The 20,171-nt window shown below is 38.5% G+C and overlaps 1 protein-coding gene, 1 long non-coding RNA gene and 4 other non-coding genes across 6 annotated transcripts; 5 read left to right on the forward strand and 1 right to left on the reverse strand.

Moving 5' to 3' along the window:
* Positions 1-6,914: 6,914 nt before the first annotated feature.
* On the forward strand, positions 6,915-8,030 carry LOC148698700 (uncharacterized). Its single transcript, XR_015952179.1, has 2 exons — positions 6,915-7,243; positions 7,749-8,030. It is a non-coding gene; the product is annotated as an uncharacterized LOC148698700 (long non-coding RNA).
* A 2,568-nt stretch (positions 8,031-10,598) lies between these two features.
* On the forward strand, positions 10,599-13,603 carry LOC137748156 (BTB/POZ domain-containing protein At5g66560). Its single transcript, XM_068488253.2, has 4 exons — positions 10,599-11,077; positions 11,197-11,266; positions 11,358-12,686; positions 12,815-13,603. The coding sequence occupies exons 1-4, from the start codon at positions 11,010-11,012 to the stop codon at positions 13,418-13,420; spliced, it is 2,073 nt and encodes a 690-aa protein (XP_068344354.2). The 5' UTR covers positions 10,599-11,009; the 3' UTR covers positions 13,421-13,603.
* Positions 13,604-17,884: 4,281 nt separating this feature from the next.
* LOC137749117 (small nucleolar RNA SNOR75) lies at positions 17,885-17,970 on the forward strand. The gene has a single exon (XR_011070186.2). It is a non-coding gene; the product is annotated as a small nucleolar RNA SNOR75 (small nucleolar RNA).
* Positions 17,971-18,157: 187 nt separating this feature from the next.
* Positions 18,158-18,226, forward strand: LOC137749108 (small nucleolar RNA Z105). Its single transcript, XR_011070178.2, has one exon. It is a non-coding gene; the product is annotated as a small nucleolar RNA Z105 (small nucleolar RNA).
* A 1,490-nt stretch (positions 18,227-19,716) lies between these two features.
* TRNAV-AAC (transfer RNA valine (anticodon AAC)) lies at positions 19,717-19,790 on the reverse strand. The gene has a single exon. It is a non-coding gene; the product is annotated as a tRNA-Val (tRNA).
* Positions 19,791-19,906: 116 nt separating this feature from the next.
* Positions 19,907-19,980, forward strand: TRNAI-AAU (transfer RNA isoleucine (anticodon AAU)). Its single transcript has one exon. It is a non-coding gene; the product is annotated as a tRNA-Ile (tRNA).
* Positions 19,981-20,171: the final 191 nt, after the last annotated feature.

A 20,171-nucleotide genomic window follows, 5' to 3' on the forward strand; every position in this document is an offset into this window, starting at 1 on the left:
TTCCAGAAACAGTCTATGTTTTAACCTTTGATTGTTTCTTTTCTTTCATGCATCAGTTGTTATATTTAAGAAACATGATGCTTATTTTGCTTTGAATCCAAATACAATGAATTTCACTATTTCTTTTCTAGCTTACATTTAAGAAACAGTGTGTCTATTTCATTTGGATCCAGAAACAGTGTTACTTCAAATCCAGAAACAGTTTTTTTTTACAGTCCATAAACAGTGACCCGTCGTTATTATTGAATAATATGCATACCTCAAATTTATTTTCTGGAGAAACAAACGATGAACTCCACTAACGAAGAAAATGGAAAAACAGTACCTCGAATACTTTATGAATAATAACGATGATCACTTTTCAAGGAAATAAAACAAAATATAAATTAAATAGCATGAGGATCTATAATTTTGTTTCAAAGAAAAAGAAAAAGGTCTGCAAAAGAACGATGAACTCCATTAACGACAAAAATCTGGGACTCAACCTAAAAAAGTTAGGGGTAAAATCGACAAATCATCATTTACTATAGTTAGGCCATTTTTAGTTGAACTACTTTAATGTGGGCCTTGTACTAATCATTAAAAAAAACTTATAACATGGTTTTTTATTAAAACTAAAATTTTTCAAGCATTTTTCATTAGTTTTCCTAAAAATTAAAGGATAGCCAAAAGCCCATCCAGCACAAATAAGAAAGATGAAACAAAAAACCCGAATCTCCAGAATCCCTAATCAAATTTTGCCACTAAAATCACCACACGGGAAGAGAGCCAACGAATCAGAGCCACCATCAAATGCCCCTACAAGTAGAACCAAAAACAAAAAATAATGGAAGGGGGATGGGGATGGGGATCGGGCTAACCAGCTAAGGGGGCATTTAAAACACAACACCCTAGCCCCGATTTTCTGGCATGCCAATTGGGGTGCAGAATAGTGAAGGGAGGATTCGAATCTAATTTCCAAAACAAATGTGTTGTTTCTAGCTTTGAGCAGAGGTTGGAGGAGGGATGATATGTGAGGAGCAACCAAAGGAGAAGATGACAAAAAGATGGGTGTTGGGGGTTGAAGATAGGGGCTGCATGTTGGAACCTGAGGATGAACACTCAAGAAAACTTGTAAATAAATGTTTGTTTGTGCACTCAATAGCTGGGAAAATATCTGTTATTCAAGTGAAAGAGCAACAATGGCGTTAAATAACCTTACAAGAAAACTGAAAGCTAGAAATAAGCAGCCTACATTTTAACAAACCTAATAACGTGGTACACGACTAAAGTTAGAAGCAAACTAAACAACTTGTCCCTAAAGAATTGGGACTACTAACAACTACTGAAAACAATCCTACAAACTAGGAAACCTAACCCTAACGGCTAGGAAATCTTAACAACTTCAACATCCTCCCTTAAACTGAATACTATCAACAATCAGTTTACATCCATGAGTGAGCAAACACTCATTAACTCCCGCAGTTTCAAAAACACATCCAGCTTCAATGGTTTGGTCATGATATCCGCTACTTGCTCATGCGTAGAACATTGAACCAGTTCCACGACTTCATTCTTGGTGAGCTCTCGAAGAAGATGGAAGCAAACATCTATGTGTTTGCTGTGACCATGCATCACTGGATTCTTTGAAAGCTTAATAGTATAACTATTATCGCAATAAACCCTTGTGGATTTGCACTGTTCATGACTAAGCTGCTGCAAAATCCTTCTTAACCTAATTGCTTAACACGCACTCGATGTTGTAGCTATAAACTCAGCTCCAGTGGTAGATAAAGTACCACAGGTTGTTTCTTCGAAGACCATGAAACTTCCCCTGAACTCAACATAAAAGCATACCTTGAAGTACTCTTCATATCATCTTAATCTACAGCATAATCACTGTCTATGTACCCAATGAGTTCTTCATTTCCTCTCTTCTTATAGAACAATCTAAAACTCACCGTGCCCTTCAAGTACCTCAACACTCTCTTCGTTGCTTTAAGATACAGCTCAATAGGTCGTTCCATTAACCTACTAATTAAACTAATAACATTCATCATATCAAGTCGTGTGGCAGTCAGGTACATGAACTTCCTACAATTTGTTTGTGCAGAATGCTATCAATTTTTATGCCTCGTTCATCTTTCATCATTTTGAAGCCAGGAATAATAGGATTATGAACTCCATTCATTCTTTTAACAAACAAAGTGTGTTCATGTGGGGACTTCTCGAAACCTTCCTTCGTGAAATAGGTCTCAATGCGGCTGTACCAACCTCGATGAGCTTGTTTAAGACCATATAAAGCCTTTTTAAGCTTATATACCTTGTGCTCCTGCTCCTTTTGTTCATAGCCAATAGGTTGTGCAACGAACACTTTTTCATTCAAATCTCCATGGAGGAACGTCTACTTGACATCCAATTGGTAAACTATCAAATTATTATGAGATGCAAGTGATAATATGACACGAACTGTATCCAAGCGAGCTACAGGTGCGAACACTTCGGCATAATCCACTCCTTATTTTTTACTGTACCCTTTTGCAACCAAGCGAGCCTTGTATTTGTCCACTTCACCTTTCTCGTTAAGCTTTGTATTGTAGATCCATTTTACCCCAATCACTTTTCCTCCTGATGGCATCTCTATCAACTCCTACGTATTATTTCTTTCTATGACCTCAATTTCTGAATCTATAGCCTTCTTCCACTTGTCACTTTTCACTGCTTCCTCATAAGAGATGGGATCAATATCAGCAAACAAAGCTAAGTGAGCCATGTCTTCCTCCTCAGACAGACTGTCTTACCTTACATAGTCTCTCATCCAAGTTGATCGTCTTATGACTCGTCCTTCAATGTTAATGTCTTCTAGTTGGTAATCTTGATATGATTCCCCACTCTCTAGTACTACTTCATCAATCTCATATTCCTTTACATTGTTATCATCTCCTAGACCTTCTTCTTTATCCATTTCCTACTCAAGATCAGCCATGATTGCTTCTATGTGATTGTCGCTCCAGTTCCAAGCTTTATCTTCTTCAAAAATCACATCTCAGCATATCACTATTTTCTTAGAAATTGGATCAAATAGTGAATAAGCCTTGGATTCTTCGCTGACTCCAAGTATGATGCATTTCATACTCTTGTTATTAAGTTTAATCCTCTTACTATCAGGAACATGTAAGTGTGATAGACACCCAAAAACGCTGAAGTCTTTTACTGATGGTTTGGAACCACTCCAAGCTTATTCTGGTGTCATGTTTCTTAGAACTAGCGTTGGACTTTTGTTGAGTACATGGATGGTCCAATTGACTACTTCTGGCCAGAAAGTTCGTGGATTTTTTTTTCTCTAAAAGCATGCTTCCAACCATATTCATAATGGTTCGATTTTTTCTCTCCGCGACGCCATTCTGTTGGGGAGTATAGGCAGCGGTCAATGGCCTTTGAATTCCATGCATGTTGTAAAAATTTGTGAACTCGAATGAGGTGAATTCACTTCCACGATCTATATGCAGACTCCTTATGCTTGAACCAGTTTCTTTTTCAACCCTAGCCTTGAAGTTTTTGAAAGTACTAAAGGCTTCTGATTTGTCAACCAAGAAATATACCCATGTTTTTCTACTATAATCATCGATAAAGGTAATGAGATACCTTTTCTTACTGTTGGAAATTGGATTAATGGGGCCACATATGTCAACATGCACAAGTTGAAGAGTATGAGATACCCTTTATGCATTCTTCTTCGGGAATGGATCTCTCTGCTGTTTCCCCACCAAACCCTCTTCACAAACCTTCGTGTGAACCTTGAACTTTGGTATGCCCTTCACCATATTTTTTTTGTTAAAGAATTTTTAGGCCACTCAAACTCAGATGTCCATATCTACGATGCCACAGTTGGGGTTGATCTTCTACAATAGTGTTAAAACACTTCTGTTCTTGTGGTTATGTGCGAGCAAACATGACGAACATTTTGTTCGCTGCCATTGATGTTTCCCAAATCAGTCCTCTTTCAAGATGATAAATCTTGCACTTGCGACCTTTTATAAAAATGGCAAGACCTTTCTTGCAGCTGCCCAATACTCAGTAAGTTGTTTTTTAAATTCGACACATAAAATACCCCAGTGATGACTTGCATGATCCCATTGACTTTCATATGAACATTTCCCTTCCCTAGCACAACCAAGCTTGAATTATTCCCCAACTTCACAGATTTTCTAAAGGTTTCATCAAGGTCTGTGAATATATCCTTATTGCCACACATATGGTTGTTGCATCCTGAATTCAAGAACCATAATTCCTCTCTGTCAGCTTCCTCAATATCCACATAAGCCATCAACAACATTTCTTCACTTGTCTTTTTGTAGAAACATTTTGAATCCTTCCCTTTCTTAGGGCATTCCCACTGGCAATTGTAACATTCAAGGGTAGACTTGTCAGGTCCATTCCTACCTCTCATTCATCCTCTTCTTCTGAAACCGCTGCGTCCATCTCTCCCACCTAGCTAGATTTCATAAGTCACCTTCAGAGCTTGTTCATCCACTGTATGTCTGCCCATTCTTTGCTCGTGCACTAACAAGTTACTTTGGAGTTCATCAATGGACAAGATGTCGAGATCATTAGACTCTTCAATAAAGCACACCACGTAGTCATATTTAAGAGTCATTGATCTTAGAATCTTTTCGATGACCACCACATCTCCCATCTTTTCCCCATGAATGGTCATCTTGTTGGCTATGGTGAGAGTTCATGCAAAGTACTCATTTACTAATTCCCCTTCATTCATGTACAGAACTTCAAACTCTTTGCGAATAGCTTGTAGTTATGCACGCTTAACTCGTGCTTTACCTTGGTACTTCTGCCTAAGGAGTCCCAGATGTCATTCGCAGTATCTTTCTTCAGTATCATCTCTAGAATTGATCGATCAATACCCAGGAACAAATAGTTCTTAGTCTTCAAACCTTTGATCATCAATGGTCTTCTTCTATGCATCAGTGAGATCCTCCTTGTCTGCTACTGCACGAATCCCAATCTCCACCAAGCTCCAATATTCTTTGAAGCGCAAGAAATTCTCCATAAGCATGCTCCATTGATCATAGTGTCCATCAACCCTCGGAATTGCAGGTTGCACAAAGCTACTTTCAATGGTCATGGTGTTGTTGTTGAACGATGAAACTAGCTACGATCAGGCCCCATGATGGGGCTCTGATACCAGATGTTGGAACCCGAGGATAAACACTCAAGAAAACTTGTAAATAACTGTTTGTTTGTGCACTCAATAGTTAGGGGAATATCTGTTATTCAATTGAAAGAGCAACAATGGCGTTAAATAGCCTTACAAGAAACCTGAAAGCTAGAAATAAGCAGCCCATGTTTTAACAAACCTAATAATGTGGTACACAACTAAAGTTAGAAGCAAAGTAAACAACTTGTCCCTAAAGAATTTGGATTATTAACAACTACTGAAAATAATCCTACAAACTAGGAAACCTAACCCCTAACGGCTAGGAAATCTTAACAAATTCAACATTGCAGGATTGAGATATGGTTTACCTAAGACAAAAACGGTGAGAAACATTGAAAAATCAGCAAACAATGATGAATATATGATGAAGAAACCGAAAAAACAAAGCTAAGCTACTAAAAAAGAGAATAAAAAAGCAGAAAATAAGTAGGGATTGCCACCAACCCCATCCAAAGGAAGGGGTCAGTGGCGAGACGGAGGCTAGAGTGGTTAGGGTTTCTTTCAAGAGAAAGGTTTAGGCTCGAACTACTCCACCTTTCACGATTTTTAATTTAGTCAATTTTCCTTCAAATTCTGAGTCTGAATTTCTCTTTTTACCATCACTTGTATAGAAAAATGTCAATTTTTTGTAACCAAGAAAGCATTCATTTACAACCAAAAACATTGAAACCATAATTATTATGTTTGACATTTCTTATGAACACAAGCAGCTGATGATTATGTGAGACAGACTTGTTCTTAATTAGTTCCTACCATCTTGATGATTTGTGGGTCCATTTCCATTTGCCTCGGATGTTCAAATTGGCTACAATATCAAGAGAACATGGGATGAAGATGAAACCTAATAAAGTGATGACGAATCCTAATTATTTCTATAACGATGTGTTTCTGTTTTTGTTTTGACTGCCTTAACTTTAACCATCATAGTATAATTAGGTTGTGAGTTACCAACTTTGGCGGAATGTGAATCCTAGCTACTTTTTGCTTAGTAGCTTTCCCCTTCAAGCTTATTCTCACTACCAGAAAATACAGGTTGTCTTCACGGATGTTTGAGTTGGTAGGGCTAAAACAGTGAACATATAGGGTTTCGGAAAATCTTTAAACAATTGCACACCGTTGTAGGGCAACAAATCTGTCATCAGCCGAACTTTTGTCATGATCGGATTATGAATCCTAGCTACTTTTTGCTTTGTAGCTTCCCCTTCAACCTTCTCGTTCTCTTCATGTAGTGTGTTTTGATTATTAGAAGTCACCCTTTAACAATCATCTTCGTAAAAATTGAATCTGGTTAATTAGAAATCGCTTATTAATCTAAGTCTTTTATCAAATAAAATTACAAGTCAAATATATTGCTAAACACAAAATTATTACATTGTTAATCAAATGACTGAACGATTCTTAATTATGTTCATTCCTTGAAAATAAACGGTTTAATAATTATACATCATTGGAATATCCGGAAGAAGAAAAAAAAAAAAAGATAAAACCCTAGGGGAATAAAAGCATCTTGACTAAAACACATTGTAAGATTCGAAAACATGTGCCGAAATTATTCAAAATCCATTGGCTATTACTTAATAAAATATGTCAACTACTATGCAAAGGGAATAAAGCGATGGCTTCAACGCCAAGTAATGAGGGGCATTTGAGGCAAAAAGAAAAACAAGTCGATGACAGCAAAGCGAAAGAGACTGCATATACAACTGCAATTGGATAAGATGGAAAACAAAGCAAGAAACAAACATCCACCCAATCTCCACAGAAAGAAAGAATAAAACTTGGAGTCGGGATCAAGGGTTGTTGTCGAAATCGAAACTGAAACGATGTGCTTCAGAGTGGAATGCAAGCAATGTGGGAAGACGTCGTGGGGAGGATGTGGGAAGCACTTGACGAATCTGTACGCAGGCATCGAGCAGGGAAAGCACTGCATGTGCCGCTCATGGCCTGGTGTTGTCGTACCAAACCAGCAGCCGGGGACGACAGCTACTCAGCAACAATCTCCGGCTTCTGCTTCTGCCTCTGCCTCAGGTATTTATGTGCCTAATGTGTTATGAAGAAAAATTAGATTATTCATATTGTATTGTGGAGTGGTGATGGTATATATGTACTATGTTTGATATAATATTGGTATGTTTGAACTAATTAAATAGGTGATGTTCTCTTATCATATAGTTTGACAATTTAACTATATGTGTTGGTACGTTGTGAATATGAATTCAGCCTAACAACAATAACACATGTTATCTATATGTTATCAGACTATCTAGCAATATGGATGTTACCACCCGTTGTTACTATACATAAAATTTCCCCTATGGCTTCCATGGGGACCACTTATTCAAGAAAATGTCTCAAAGATGTTGAGACATGGTAATTAGGAGGCAAGAGCAACCATAACAGTGACGCAGATGCTTATTTTTTCCCCTCGTGAATAAAATTTTTTGAACCCGTCAACAAATTATAACTTATGCTCATCCAACAATCTAATGCCTATTTTGTATTGTTGATTAATCCATGGTGTTTCTATGTGCAGGCAAGTAGGTAGGTTGCAGTTGCAGATGTCTCCTGTGGTAGCATAAACAAATGGAGGTTTGGAATAGTGGTAGCTAAAAAGCCTTTAGATGAATATCATCTTATCATCTAGGGTTTTGTTTAATTTAGATTTGGAACAATGATTGTGCAGGTTGTGGTCAAGACACATTTGACCCAACTCCAACCGGCCTTTTCTTTTGTAGTGTTTGGATTTGAATAATGTTTAGGATTATATGAAGATGATGAAGGATATTATTATGAAAAAATATATTATGTTACGTAATTGGATGTATACATGCCTGATTATATAATTCGTGACACAATTTTTATTATTTTTAACCAACTCAATATTTTGTACAAGCAATATTAAAAAACGAAAAAATCAAAACTAAAATCTCGAGTTTGAATTAAACGCTGAAAACCACCTATTAGCTCTATTGCATTTTTCTTCAATTTTGGTTCTTTATAGCTTGGCGTCTTATTGTCTTGTCACCTAGCATGGCAGGTTAGTTGGTGTGCGCCCAAATCAGCATCCCCAATTCCCATCCTTCTTTATGCATTTTGCCTAATCACTAGTCACCAAACCACGTGAAAACAAAGGGCTAATCACAAGTAGTCAAACATTTGTATAATTGATTACTTCCCTTTCAACTTAAAAATCATTCAAAAAAGCAGGTAATTACTATTAAATCACTCACAAGATTCCGTCAGAAGCAAATTACTATTAAATCACTCACAACATTTAAGTGGAGGGACACTTAAATTTTTTTTTTCTCTGCTTGTATAATAACAATGGCGTAAAAGTCCGTATTTTGGGCATATTGAAAAGGCTTAAATGTCAAAATAGTCACTGTGTTTTACTCAATTGGCCAATTTAGTCTATGTGTTTTTAATTTGGCTAAATTGATCCTTGTGTTTGCATCTGTTAGCCAATGCAAGACAATCTATTACAGAACCGTTAAAATTGACATGTGCTAGGCACGTGAGAGGACAAAAACGTAATTTTATGTACACCCACTAAACAGATATAATGCCCATCTTTAGAAATTGATATTTTGATCAATTCACTTGAGTATTATGGGATTTAGGACATGTTAATTTTAACTATCTTTTAACGGATTGTCTTGAATTGACTAACAGATGTAAACACAAGGACCAATTTGAACAAATTGAGAACACAGTGACTAAATTGGCCGATAGAGTAAAACATAGGGACCGCTTTGACATATAAGCCTATTGAAAAATAAAGATCTGGATCTAATCCAGATTCTCTTTATGAGGATCTCATAGATCCGTTTATTGTACATCGTACGGATATAAATTATTTTAATTTTTTTATTTAAAATTAAATACAAACAGTACCGGATGAAAACTGATTGCACAATATATAATAAACCAACATGATTCACGAATCATCAAGATTCTCAAAAAGTTTCGAAGTGAATCATGTTGGAAAAAATATCTCGAGACAGAGCCTGCTTGTCTTCCCCTTGGCCCCTACGAGTGACACATCATCACCATCTCTCCTTGCCTTCTAATCAAAATAAAATAATTAATTAGATTTACTCAATAAAAAACCAAAACTTTAACTAAGAAATCATGTTTAATTAGACAATTTTGATTACAATTAAAATCAAAAGATTAGTAATACTATAATGATCTGACCAATTTCAAATTTGAACACCTCTCAGTTTCCCAATGTGCCCATGAAAACATTCAATGCACCCTGCTTTGCTGCGTCTGTTTCATTAATGCTTTGCATTAATGCAAGACCAAACAATGGTCCAAGACTACTTGGAGTAGATGTGTTGTTATAAATGCATGAGGGTTCCCTTTTTTTGGCTTTCAGACACAAATCTATGGGAAAACAGTTGGTATCATTGCTCAAAAACTGAGGAAGCTCCCTCACATTTTCAAATTTTAATCATCAATCAACAACTGAAATACCACAATTAACGAGTAACTCAAGCAATTAAGAACAACATCACTTAATAAATAAAAAAAAGGCCTTTTCCATGTATATCGGATAGAAGATGATAGAGGATCATATCATTGCACTGGACAAGACGGTATCGTCTCACTAAGTTAGTTGGAACCTAAATTTTAGGGTTTGTAATGTAAAAAAAATGAACTATTCATCTTAGTAAAGGTCCACTAAATTTTAAAGAAAGTTGTACACAATGAGACAATATCCCCACTCATTTTATCTTCTGCGCACTCCTGTCAAAATTATAAATACAAAAGGAATTTAATAGTAAACAAATTGTAAATATTCTGGCTTTCACTATAAAACCAAAGACTAGAGTTATCAAAAGACAGCTCTTGTAGCACATTCTGCTATGACTTGTGAGGCCCGGCCAATTTGAAAGCGCGACTGCAGTCTCGTGACACTCATGCGGGTAGTTGAGAATTTGTTTCGGTCTCACCAGAAGTAGGTTGTTCTCGATTCTTATGGATTTTCCACAACAGTTCCAAAACTCATAATTGCTGTATCACTAAGAATTTAAGATAACGGCTAGATAAACTCGTTTAAAGTGAGATTATGTATGAGCTTTTTATCATTTTACATTTCAACATTATTTTTCATGGAGAGTATTTTTGTTCATCATTCTATTTATCACAGTTACATAGATTTAAATTTTAAGATTCATGTAGTAGATAAGCATAAATTTCAAAATTTAAACTCATCTAACGATAATAAATAAAATAATAAATATATATCATATTAAATAATAATAAATAAAAAAACATTTATTTCTGATGTTAATATTATAAAACACCGTTAAAAAAACACAGAAGATGATTTGCGCCAAAAAGCAAATAAGGCCCCGTTACAGTTGGCACGCAACGTAATGTTTGGCTAATTTATATTTATAATAGGTCGGGGTGCTCTTTTTTTAATGTCTCAAAAATAAAAAAGAGAGAATTTGCCTCAAAGACAACGTGCCTTTTCCAACGCCACCCCCATTTCTCTGTCTCAGCATTTGGAGGGGGGAGAGAGAGAGAGAGAGAGAGAGAGAGTCAGCTGGGAGTGAGTGAGTGAGATTCTTCTTCTGAATTCTGGATACCCTTTTTCGAAATTTGATCGAGTTAGCTCTATTTCTTTGTCCTCTCTCAGTTTTGTTGGATTCCAATCCCTCTCTCTCGTCTCTCCTTTTTCTTTCGTGGTTTCTGTTGTCTCTCTCTCCAAATGCTGAATTGATTCTCACAGAATATCACAACCACCCAATTTCTTCCACCCTTCCATTACCTGGTCGAGAAAATGGCAGCATCAGCGGCGGCGACGGCCACGGCGGCAGCTGAGAAATCAAGCTCCAAAGGCCAAGCATGGTGAGTTCAATGTTCAAATTCAATTAAAAAACCTCACCTTTTCGATTTTTCTGCCGGATACCCATTTGAAAACAATGCACTAATTCGCCAAAACTCACTTCAAAATCTCGTCTTTGCAGGTTCTGCACCACTGGATTACCAAGCGACATTGTCGTCGAAGTCGACGACATGACCTTCCATCTCCACAAGGTCATTTCATCAAACACCTGGAGCGCACATTCTACATTTCATCTTCTTCCACGGCCAAAAATTTCAGCTAACAGTTTCTGATTTGTTACAGTTCCCTCTGATGTCGAAAAGTCAAAAGCTTCACAACCTGATCACAGAGCAAGAGGCGAACCCATCAAACCCCTACCAGCAAGTTGATAACGACGTAGACGACGAAATCGAAGAAGTCCAGTGCCAAATATCCCTCTCGGACTTCCCCGGCGGTTCCGAGACCTTCGAGATCGCCGCCAAGTTCTGCTACGGCGTCAAGATCGACCTGAGCTCCTCCAACGTCGTGCCGTTACGTTGCGCCGGAGAGTATTTGGAGATGACGGAGGAGTACTCGGAGGACAACCTTATTTCGAAAACTGAGAGGTTTCTTACTCAGTCGGTGCTGAAAAGTTTCAAGGAGTCGCTCAGAGCTCTCAAGTCCTGCGAGCGAGTGGCGCCTCTGGCGGAGAAATTGGGGATAACGCAGAGGTGCATAGACTCCGTCGCTTCCCGCGCCACGTCCGCCGATCCCACCCTGTTTGGCTGGCCGGTTGGTGACGGTGGACCCAATCGGAATACTAATGCCGATACTGTTTCGGCTTCTTCTGCTTCCAAACAGCAGATTTTATGGAATGGGATCGACGCGGGCGGCGGACGGAGAAGATCCAAACACGCGGATTCATGGCTTGAAGACTTGGTCGTTCTGAGCTTGCCTCTCTTCAAGCGGTTGATTTCCGCCATGAAATCTGGAGATCTGAGCTTGGAGATGGTGGAGACGTGCTTGATGCATTATGCTAAGAAGTACATTCCTGGAATTTCGAGAACGAATCGAAAGCCTTCGTCTTCTTCCTCAGGCGTCGCCGCCGCCACTACCGCCGCCGCATCATCGGGTTTAGCTTCGGAGAGTCAGCAGAGAGAACTTTTGGAGACCATCATCTCCAATCTTCCATTGGAGAAGAGCTCCAGACCTTCGACCGCGACTCGATTCCTCTTCGGGCTTTTGCGAACCGCCAACATACTCAACGCCTCCGATGCCTGCAAGGCCGCCTTGGAGAAGAAGATCGCGTTGCAGCTCCACCAAGCCACCTTAGACGACCTTCTCATCCCGAGCTATTCCTACCTGAACGAGACGCTTTACGACGTCGATTGCATCGAGCGGATCCTCGGCTACTTCTTGAACGGCTTGGATCAGGGAAACACCGCCGGAATCGAAGACGACGACGGTTCTGGCGGCGCAGTCCGATCTCCGTCGCTGATGCTCGTCGGAAAACTGATCGACGAGTTTCTCTCCGAGATCGCCTCCGATGCGAATCTCAAACCGGATCGGTTCTACAATCTCGCGATTTCTTTGCCTGATCAAGCTCGGCTCTTCGACGACGGTCTCTACAGAGCCGTCGATGTTTATCTCAAGGTGCGTACGCAATTCGATACAAATTAGAATACGATTTCAGAAATTAAGCCTAATTAATCATAATTAATTTAGAAATGAAGCTCAAGACGGTGTTAGTTGCAAAATATTAATCGTTTTCTGCTCTCCAGGCTCATCTATCGCTATCGGAACCTGAGCGCGAGAAGGTCTGCGGTATTCTGGACTGCCAGAAGCTGACGCTGGAGGCGTGCACGCACGCGGCGCAGAACGAGCGATTGCCGCTGCGCGCGGTGGTGCAGGTTCTGTTCTTTGAGCAGCTCCAGCTCCGTCACGCAATCGCCGGAACTCTTCTCGCCGCCGATGTCGCTCCGCCGGAGTCGGCCAGGCCGTCGGTGCTGCGACGCGAGCCAGAGGATGAGGAGGAAGAAGACGATGATGACGCGGCGGAGGCACGCGGGGAGGAAGAGGAGAATAGAGTGGCACGTGCGGAGGAAAGTGGCGGCACGTGGCGGGCGGCGGTGAGGGAGAATCAGGTGTTGCGGTTGGACATGGATAGCATGAGGACGCGGGTGCACCAACTAGAGCGGGAATGCTCCAGCATGAAAAAGGTAATCGAGAAGATTGATAAGTCGGGTCAACCCGGGATAGACGGTTCGGGTTGGAAAAAGTCGTTGACCCGGAGGTTCGGGTGCAAGTTCAAGACCCAGGTGTGCGATTCGCACGAACCTACCGTCGTCGATACGAGAAAAGGACGGCGACACCATCACCAACAGTAGGCCCGCCCGTAGCGGATCACTTATTTTTCACTGCCACGTAGATGAATGAACCTTGGATTGGATTCGCTTATTTGGACTGAGAACTCGACTTTTGAGGCGATGTGTCTGAGAAAATATGATTATGTAAAAGCAAAAGCCGAAAAGCGATTTTACAAATGGTGCAAAATGCAAACTTTTTTTCCATATCTGCTTTTGATTTTTTTCGTAAAAGCAGTTTTTGGTATGACTTTTGGAAGCTGCAGATATGATAACAGCTTGTCTCTCGTCTGGGGTTTTTGTTAAGTTGATTGAGATGATGAGAGGGGAAGGACAGAGAGAGAGCACGCACATGTGGTTCTTGAATATTCATGATTCATGATGATTAGTTAAAAGGATTATCTGTTGGATGGTTGAATTGTGTCAAAGGAAACATTAAGAGATGGAAAGTTTAAGTAGACTTTGAAGTTAGGGGGGCCATTTTCTACTCATTCATCATGAGCTCAAGCGTTGGTTTTCAACCTTGTAAAAAGAGAAGAAAAATTAGGGTTTTGGTGGAATTAGTTGCGCACGCTTGAGTTGGTAATGCCCCACATCAATGGTTGGGAGTCGTCTGCATTTGCTTTGGTGACTCAAATAAGTTTTTACGATTGTTTGAGTTACCAAAGAGGGCAGTGCTTGCCCACTAGCAAACAATGGTTATTCAAATTGTGCTTGGATAACTTACATTTAACTTTTAGAAACTTTGGCTACCTTGATACTTGATAGAGAATATGATAAACAAGAGTGTTTTTTAGTTCCTAACCAAGCATGATGATTCCTTGGGCCTAATCACTTATTAGGAACTTGGTGCAAGCACCTAGCATCGGGAGTTATGAGGATGGGCTTGAGATTCTAATCAAATTCCAGGTGGATTTAGCCGAGCAATATAGAAAATGGATAAATAGATGTATCAAAGTTTCCACTGACGTTATGGTTTAGTGATATTCTTCTCTCTTTGTAAACTAAAGGTTTCAAGTTTACGCATTATGTGACTTAGCTAAACCGCTAAGTTTGATTTGAGGCATGATTACTGAAATTAGAATAAGAAGCAAATGTTGCACATAGAGAAAAGCTCACAAAATTGAGGACTACACTTCTGATTGGACCAATTGGCCAAGCAAAAAAGAGATTTCACTTCTCCTAAATCTCAAGTTCGAGTCCATGGGCTCGTCATCGAGGTGAGGGCGCTCGAGCGGCCAATTCTTGGACTACGTGTAGTGTTGGCTAGTACAAATAGTGCTAAGGCGGTCGATTTAAGTGGTCCTGTCACGCCCCGATCCCAACATACGTTCAGGATCGACACATGACGTCACCAAATATCCGTATGTCTAACATACCCCACCTTCGGGATAGGTACAAAGCATAAATCAATATTCGAATTGCGTTGTAATTTTCGTATTTTTTATGGCTGCATCTAACCTCCTCGTTAAACTGCCTATGTACTCTCAATAGGGATCAAGCCATTCGTAGTTCATCTTCAATAAACTACTATCACCACTGCAAGTCATTACTACACACATGTAAACATAGTAACCCTTATGAGACGTATAGGCACATAGCTTCAGAACGTGAATTGTCAAATTGGTTTTGGTTTCAGTGTAGTAATGCATATAGATATGTATACTTATTGAGACACCCATATAACATTCAAACAAAGAAAGTAATGTGTAAACGTGAAGCACTTAATCAAAATATTAATCCCACTGAATTGGATTTGTCAAATTATTGACATATATACCAACCCTAACTTTACCAACCAATATCATTTAAATACAATCATAATCAATTACCATATGCATACCCCTTTCAAATTCTATATCAAAACATAGAGCCAATAGTACATATAAAAGCAAATAATCTAACAATGGTTTGATAATAATTACCTGGACTGATTGTAACAAATAAAATAGCTTGTTTTCTTCAAAGCCCAACCGATTGGATTGTAAAAATTGAGTGAGGAAGATATGCAGGTACTTTGATACATATGTAGACAAAACCACCTGCCTATATTTTCTCTTCATAACTAATTATGTATTCAGTATACAGTCGTTTGGAAAACAACCAGCTTCCCGAAGTGGACTAGTCGAAATACTTTGCCAAGGGTAGTAATACAACAATATAGCTTTCTGCATAATACAAGTCTTCAGAAACAAGGCAATTGAACAAAACATCCATTTCGGCTTTTATACCATTCTAGAGTTTAGGCATTTGCATATATATACTACTAGTTTTGCAAACGACAGATTAACCGAAAGAAATATTAATAAGAATTAGCTAAACGGAAAGGATAAAGAGAGTTGAGAATATGAACCCATACTGCAGGTTGACATCCCAAGCGAGAATGATACGAATATCTTCAACTCCCTTCTCTCAGCTTCTATTTAATTTCTAATCCCTTCCTTCCATTTGTCTTTTCTTCTCTTTATTTTTGGGTCGACTAATGGGGAGAAACCAATAAGCTCGTAAGGCTACTCGTCAAGTCTATCTACACCTCTTCTCCTGGTTCTTTCTCTCTTCCTTGGTAGTGTTTTGGTGGTCAGACTCGCAGGACTCGTTCCCCATGGGTGTCCTCTCAAACCGCCCCAGAAAATTCAAGAGAAACGGGAGTCCTCCCCCTAGAAAAAGAGAAAGATCCCAAAGATCCCCCTCCTTTTTTCCCTTCTTTCCTTTTTCTCGATCCTTCTCCACCTTGACTTTTTTCTTCTTTCTTTTCTTTCCTTCCATCCCAGCCACACACTGGCTTCATAGATCTTTGCTGCAGAAATATGGAGCCTTCCCAATTGAATAAAATTACCAAAATATCTTTAACTTTAAACGTTAATAATTCATTCGTTATAGCTTTGTTTCACGAACGGTTTCGCCTACGCATTCATAATATCGAGTTCTATTCGAAAATATAATTTGTGACCTTGAAAGGCCTACGAATTTTAAATAACCAATTTCCAAACTTCACTCTTCGTAACTAGTTTAATTAAAATCTAAATTCAAATAAGTTAATATAAATTCCCAAAAAAAATAATTTAAAATCTCAATAATACCAATACGTAGATTATAACAATGAAATCCATGAACGAGATTTCACAGGTCCACCCCTTAAAACTAGGCTACTTCAACTGAGTTTCTAATATAAATTGAGAATAAGGTTACAAATAGTGCTCAATCAGAATAGTATAGTTTCTCTCTCAATTCATCCAACCCCTCATTTACGGAAGACTCATCCCCCTTTTATAGACATTCTTTTGAACTTTCAGACCTTATGTTCAAATATATCTCTTCCTTTACATTTAATGTGCCTACTGGCGAAGCTACATAGGGGTAAGAAGGGGCAGCCGCCCCTCCGGTCGTCGGAAATCGTCATCCCCTGAAAAATTCATAGATTCGCCACTGAATGTGCATAATGCACATACTAGACTGGCTAGCTATCTCTCTGTTCTTAGGCCGATATGTGGCAATGAGGGGACACTGGAGTACGGCCACTTGTGTCCTTTCTTGGGATGACGCAGCCAAGCACCTTACTCAACCCTGGATCGGTGAGAACTTATATCCGAGCACCCTATCTGTCAACCTTTATGTTCCTTCATAGGCCTATGTTCCCCTATCTAGGCTTGCCCCCTCTATTCCTGGGACCTCGTGCCTTAAAGCTATTAGTAGCCAACTTGCCTTTGTGCTTAGAAGCACTTTATGAAAAAGCACTCAGCTTGACTACTAATAACATAGACTTCGTGAAGCACTTGACTTCCTCTTTCCTTTGGACTTGTGTCCCTATGGGTCTGTGTTCTTCTAGGCCTATGTTCCTTTGGGGCTTGTCGGGGTCGGAAGGAACCATTTGTTAACAATCATTTTAAGTGTGTTTTAGAACCCAAAAGAACTTTTAAATTTCTTTACCTAACATGATTAGAAATACTTTTAGTGATCTAAAAACGCTTTTTTATATTAAAAAGAACTTCCAAACATGTCTATATCTTCATGCAATAACGTGTGAACTCCACCTCGTCGATATTTAAGCCGAACCACATCACGCGAGTGAAGCCCAAAGTCCAAAGTCCTCATGTTCGGACAAAGCAAAGCCCAAGTGTCCTCATATCAAAACCAGGGCCCATGGGCTATGACTGCGCTCTATTCAGCCGAAATGATGGCCGATTCGTAAAACCCCCCAACACCGAAAACCCAAAACCCTAACCCTAATTGAGCCCTATAAAAACAGCACAAGAACTGGTTCACGGAGACCCATTGCCAGCAGTCGAAATGGCAGTCCCGTTTTCTTCCTTCTCCTTTCCGCTTCTTCATGGTCATTTCTCATTAGGTTAATCATTCTGTTTTTTATTCTTCTGTCGATTGTTTGTTCCGTTTTTCTCAAAAAAAAATCTTCCTTTCTTTTTTGGTTGGTTTCTTCCTTCTGAAATCTTTATTTATTTATTTATTTTTTAATTTGTTATTTGGGGTTTTTCTCAATGATGATCAACAACGATGACGAGTCCGATCCATTCATATATAAAATCGTGACGACAAAACGAGGCATTTGTCTGAGAGATGAACACCCAATTACCATTTTTTCCATCTTTTTTTCTGTTGCTAATTTTTCTGGGATTTTATTAATTTGTTTGGTTGGGCTTTTGAGAGTAGACATGTGTGTGGATGATCCATTCGGCGTTCCCTTCTGAATTTATCTGGGTTGTGGTTGATTTCTTGGTGTTTTTATTTTTTTCGTTTTTGAAAAAACAGGCATGGTGATGATGTGTATTTATCTGATTTATTCTTGATGAATTAATTACCTCCTACTCATACTGAATGCCTGCTACTCACATTTTAATTTAATTTTATGTAAGGTTTTGATCTTTTTTTTTTCAAAATTGGGTGAAAATTGTTTTTAGTTTGTAATTCTATTTTAATTTTGAGTTGGTGTTGGAATAGAATTCTCTCTCCTACTATTATAGATATTTTTTATTTTCTTTTCTCATATTTTTCTTTTTGTTTTATTTTTTATATAAAAATTTAAAATAAGATGTAAACGTGATGTAATCGTAATTGTTTAAATAAAAGGGGACGGAAAGAGAGAGATTAGGAGGGAGATAACTCTATTTAAGCATTTGAGAGAGAAGGGTGATGAGGTTGCAATGATGATAAAACTCAATCTACAAGTCTAGTGTTCATTGATGGAGCACCCATGATTTTGTTTCAAGCACTATTGAGCTTCTCTATCATCTCTCAATTTTTTGTCTGTTTTTTCTTGTTTAATTTCTTAATTTCCCCGAAACAATACCAAATCTGGAGGATGAATGCAGAATTAATGCAGTAATTAGGTTTAGTATTGCCATGAATTCGCATTAGCAGCATTTAATTGCCACAAAATACAAAATTAATGCAGTAATTGGGTTTGGTATTGCTATGAATTCTGAAAATAAAAGGATTTTGCCGATATTTAACGAAGGAAGATTCTTTACCCTCCTAATCTCTTTACTTTTCTATGCCTTCTTATTTGAACGTTCACGGTTAAACCACGGTAACATCTTATATTGATTTTTTTTTTAGAGATAATAAGACAAAAAACAATATGAAAAAAAAAGATGAGAATATGAAGGTAAAGAATCCTCCTTTATATTTAACTATGGACTTCAGAAATCTTGAATAACTCAAACTTATGACAAGTGATTTTACCAATAAATACGAAACCTTTTGGAAATAATTGAAGGTGTTGAAAGAGTGCCACAATCCATATTTGGAACAACTGATCGCTCTAAAGTATCTAAAATATAGATTGGATCCCTGTGACCTCAGAAATCTGCGAGCCTTGAAATTTTGAAAGTGGTTTTCTCCATTAGGGGAAAATCTTGTGGAATATGAGGAGTTGATTGATATAGTTGCAGTGGCGGATCCACCAAAAGGTCAAGTGTTATTAGGGCAATTTTGATGTCCTCCGACTCTTGGTGTGTATCATCTGTCTGACAAAATGCTTGAATGAAACATTAAGCTGCGAATGATCTTGAACTCCTGGAATTTAAGCTGAAATATGACATGTTATGGCAAATTTTGATGGATTTCCATAGCATAAGTTGAATTGGAATGATGACAATGACAAGGGGCACTGAAAGGATAGGATGCCTTGATTGATCTTTAGAAATTGAGCAAAAACTGAAATATCCATTCTTTTGAATGTCGGAAATTTAAACAATTCCCTGCATATTATCAAAAAAATGGAGAAGAAATTATATATTACTCACACAGCAGACCACACCTCAAAAGAACAGAAGAAAAAAAAAAAAAAAAAAAAATCATGAACATGGCTTCGCCCGGGTTCGAACCGGAGACCTTCAGTGTGTTAGACTGACGTGATAACCAACTACACCACGAAACCCTGTTGGTGATTCTTTTTCTAAAATACTATTTCTTTGTACCATTAAGTTCTGTATCTCAATATCTGTTTAGGTACTCTTTCGTCTAATATGAATAATTCAGAAAGTTGAACAAGATGGCCTATTAGCTCAGCTGGTTAGAGCGTCGTGCTAATAACGCGAAGGTCGCAGGTTCGAGACCTGCATGGGCCAATTTAGTTTTTACGATTTTCGGTTTTTAAGCCCGACATTCGAGAGAGCGAATTGTTTTAAGGTGGCAGGTTCGAAACTTCTATGCTCTTCTTTTCTTTTGGGGGTTTTAATTGGATTAATGTCACATTCCCCTTCATTGATTGAATTGTTTTAGAGTCTCTAATAGTATCTTCTTGTTTTTGGGAACAAGC

The sequence above is a fragment of the Pyrus communis genome, chromosome 2, assembly GCF_041283825.1.
Source record: "Pyrus communis isolate YQ-2024b chromosome 2, ASM4128382v1, whole genome shotgun sequence".
NCBI lineage: Eukaryota > Viridiplantae > Streptophyta > Magnoliopsida > Rosales > Rosaceae > Pyrus > Pyrus communis.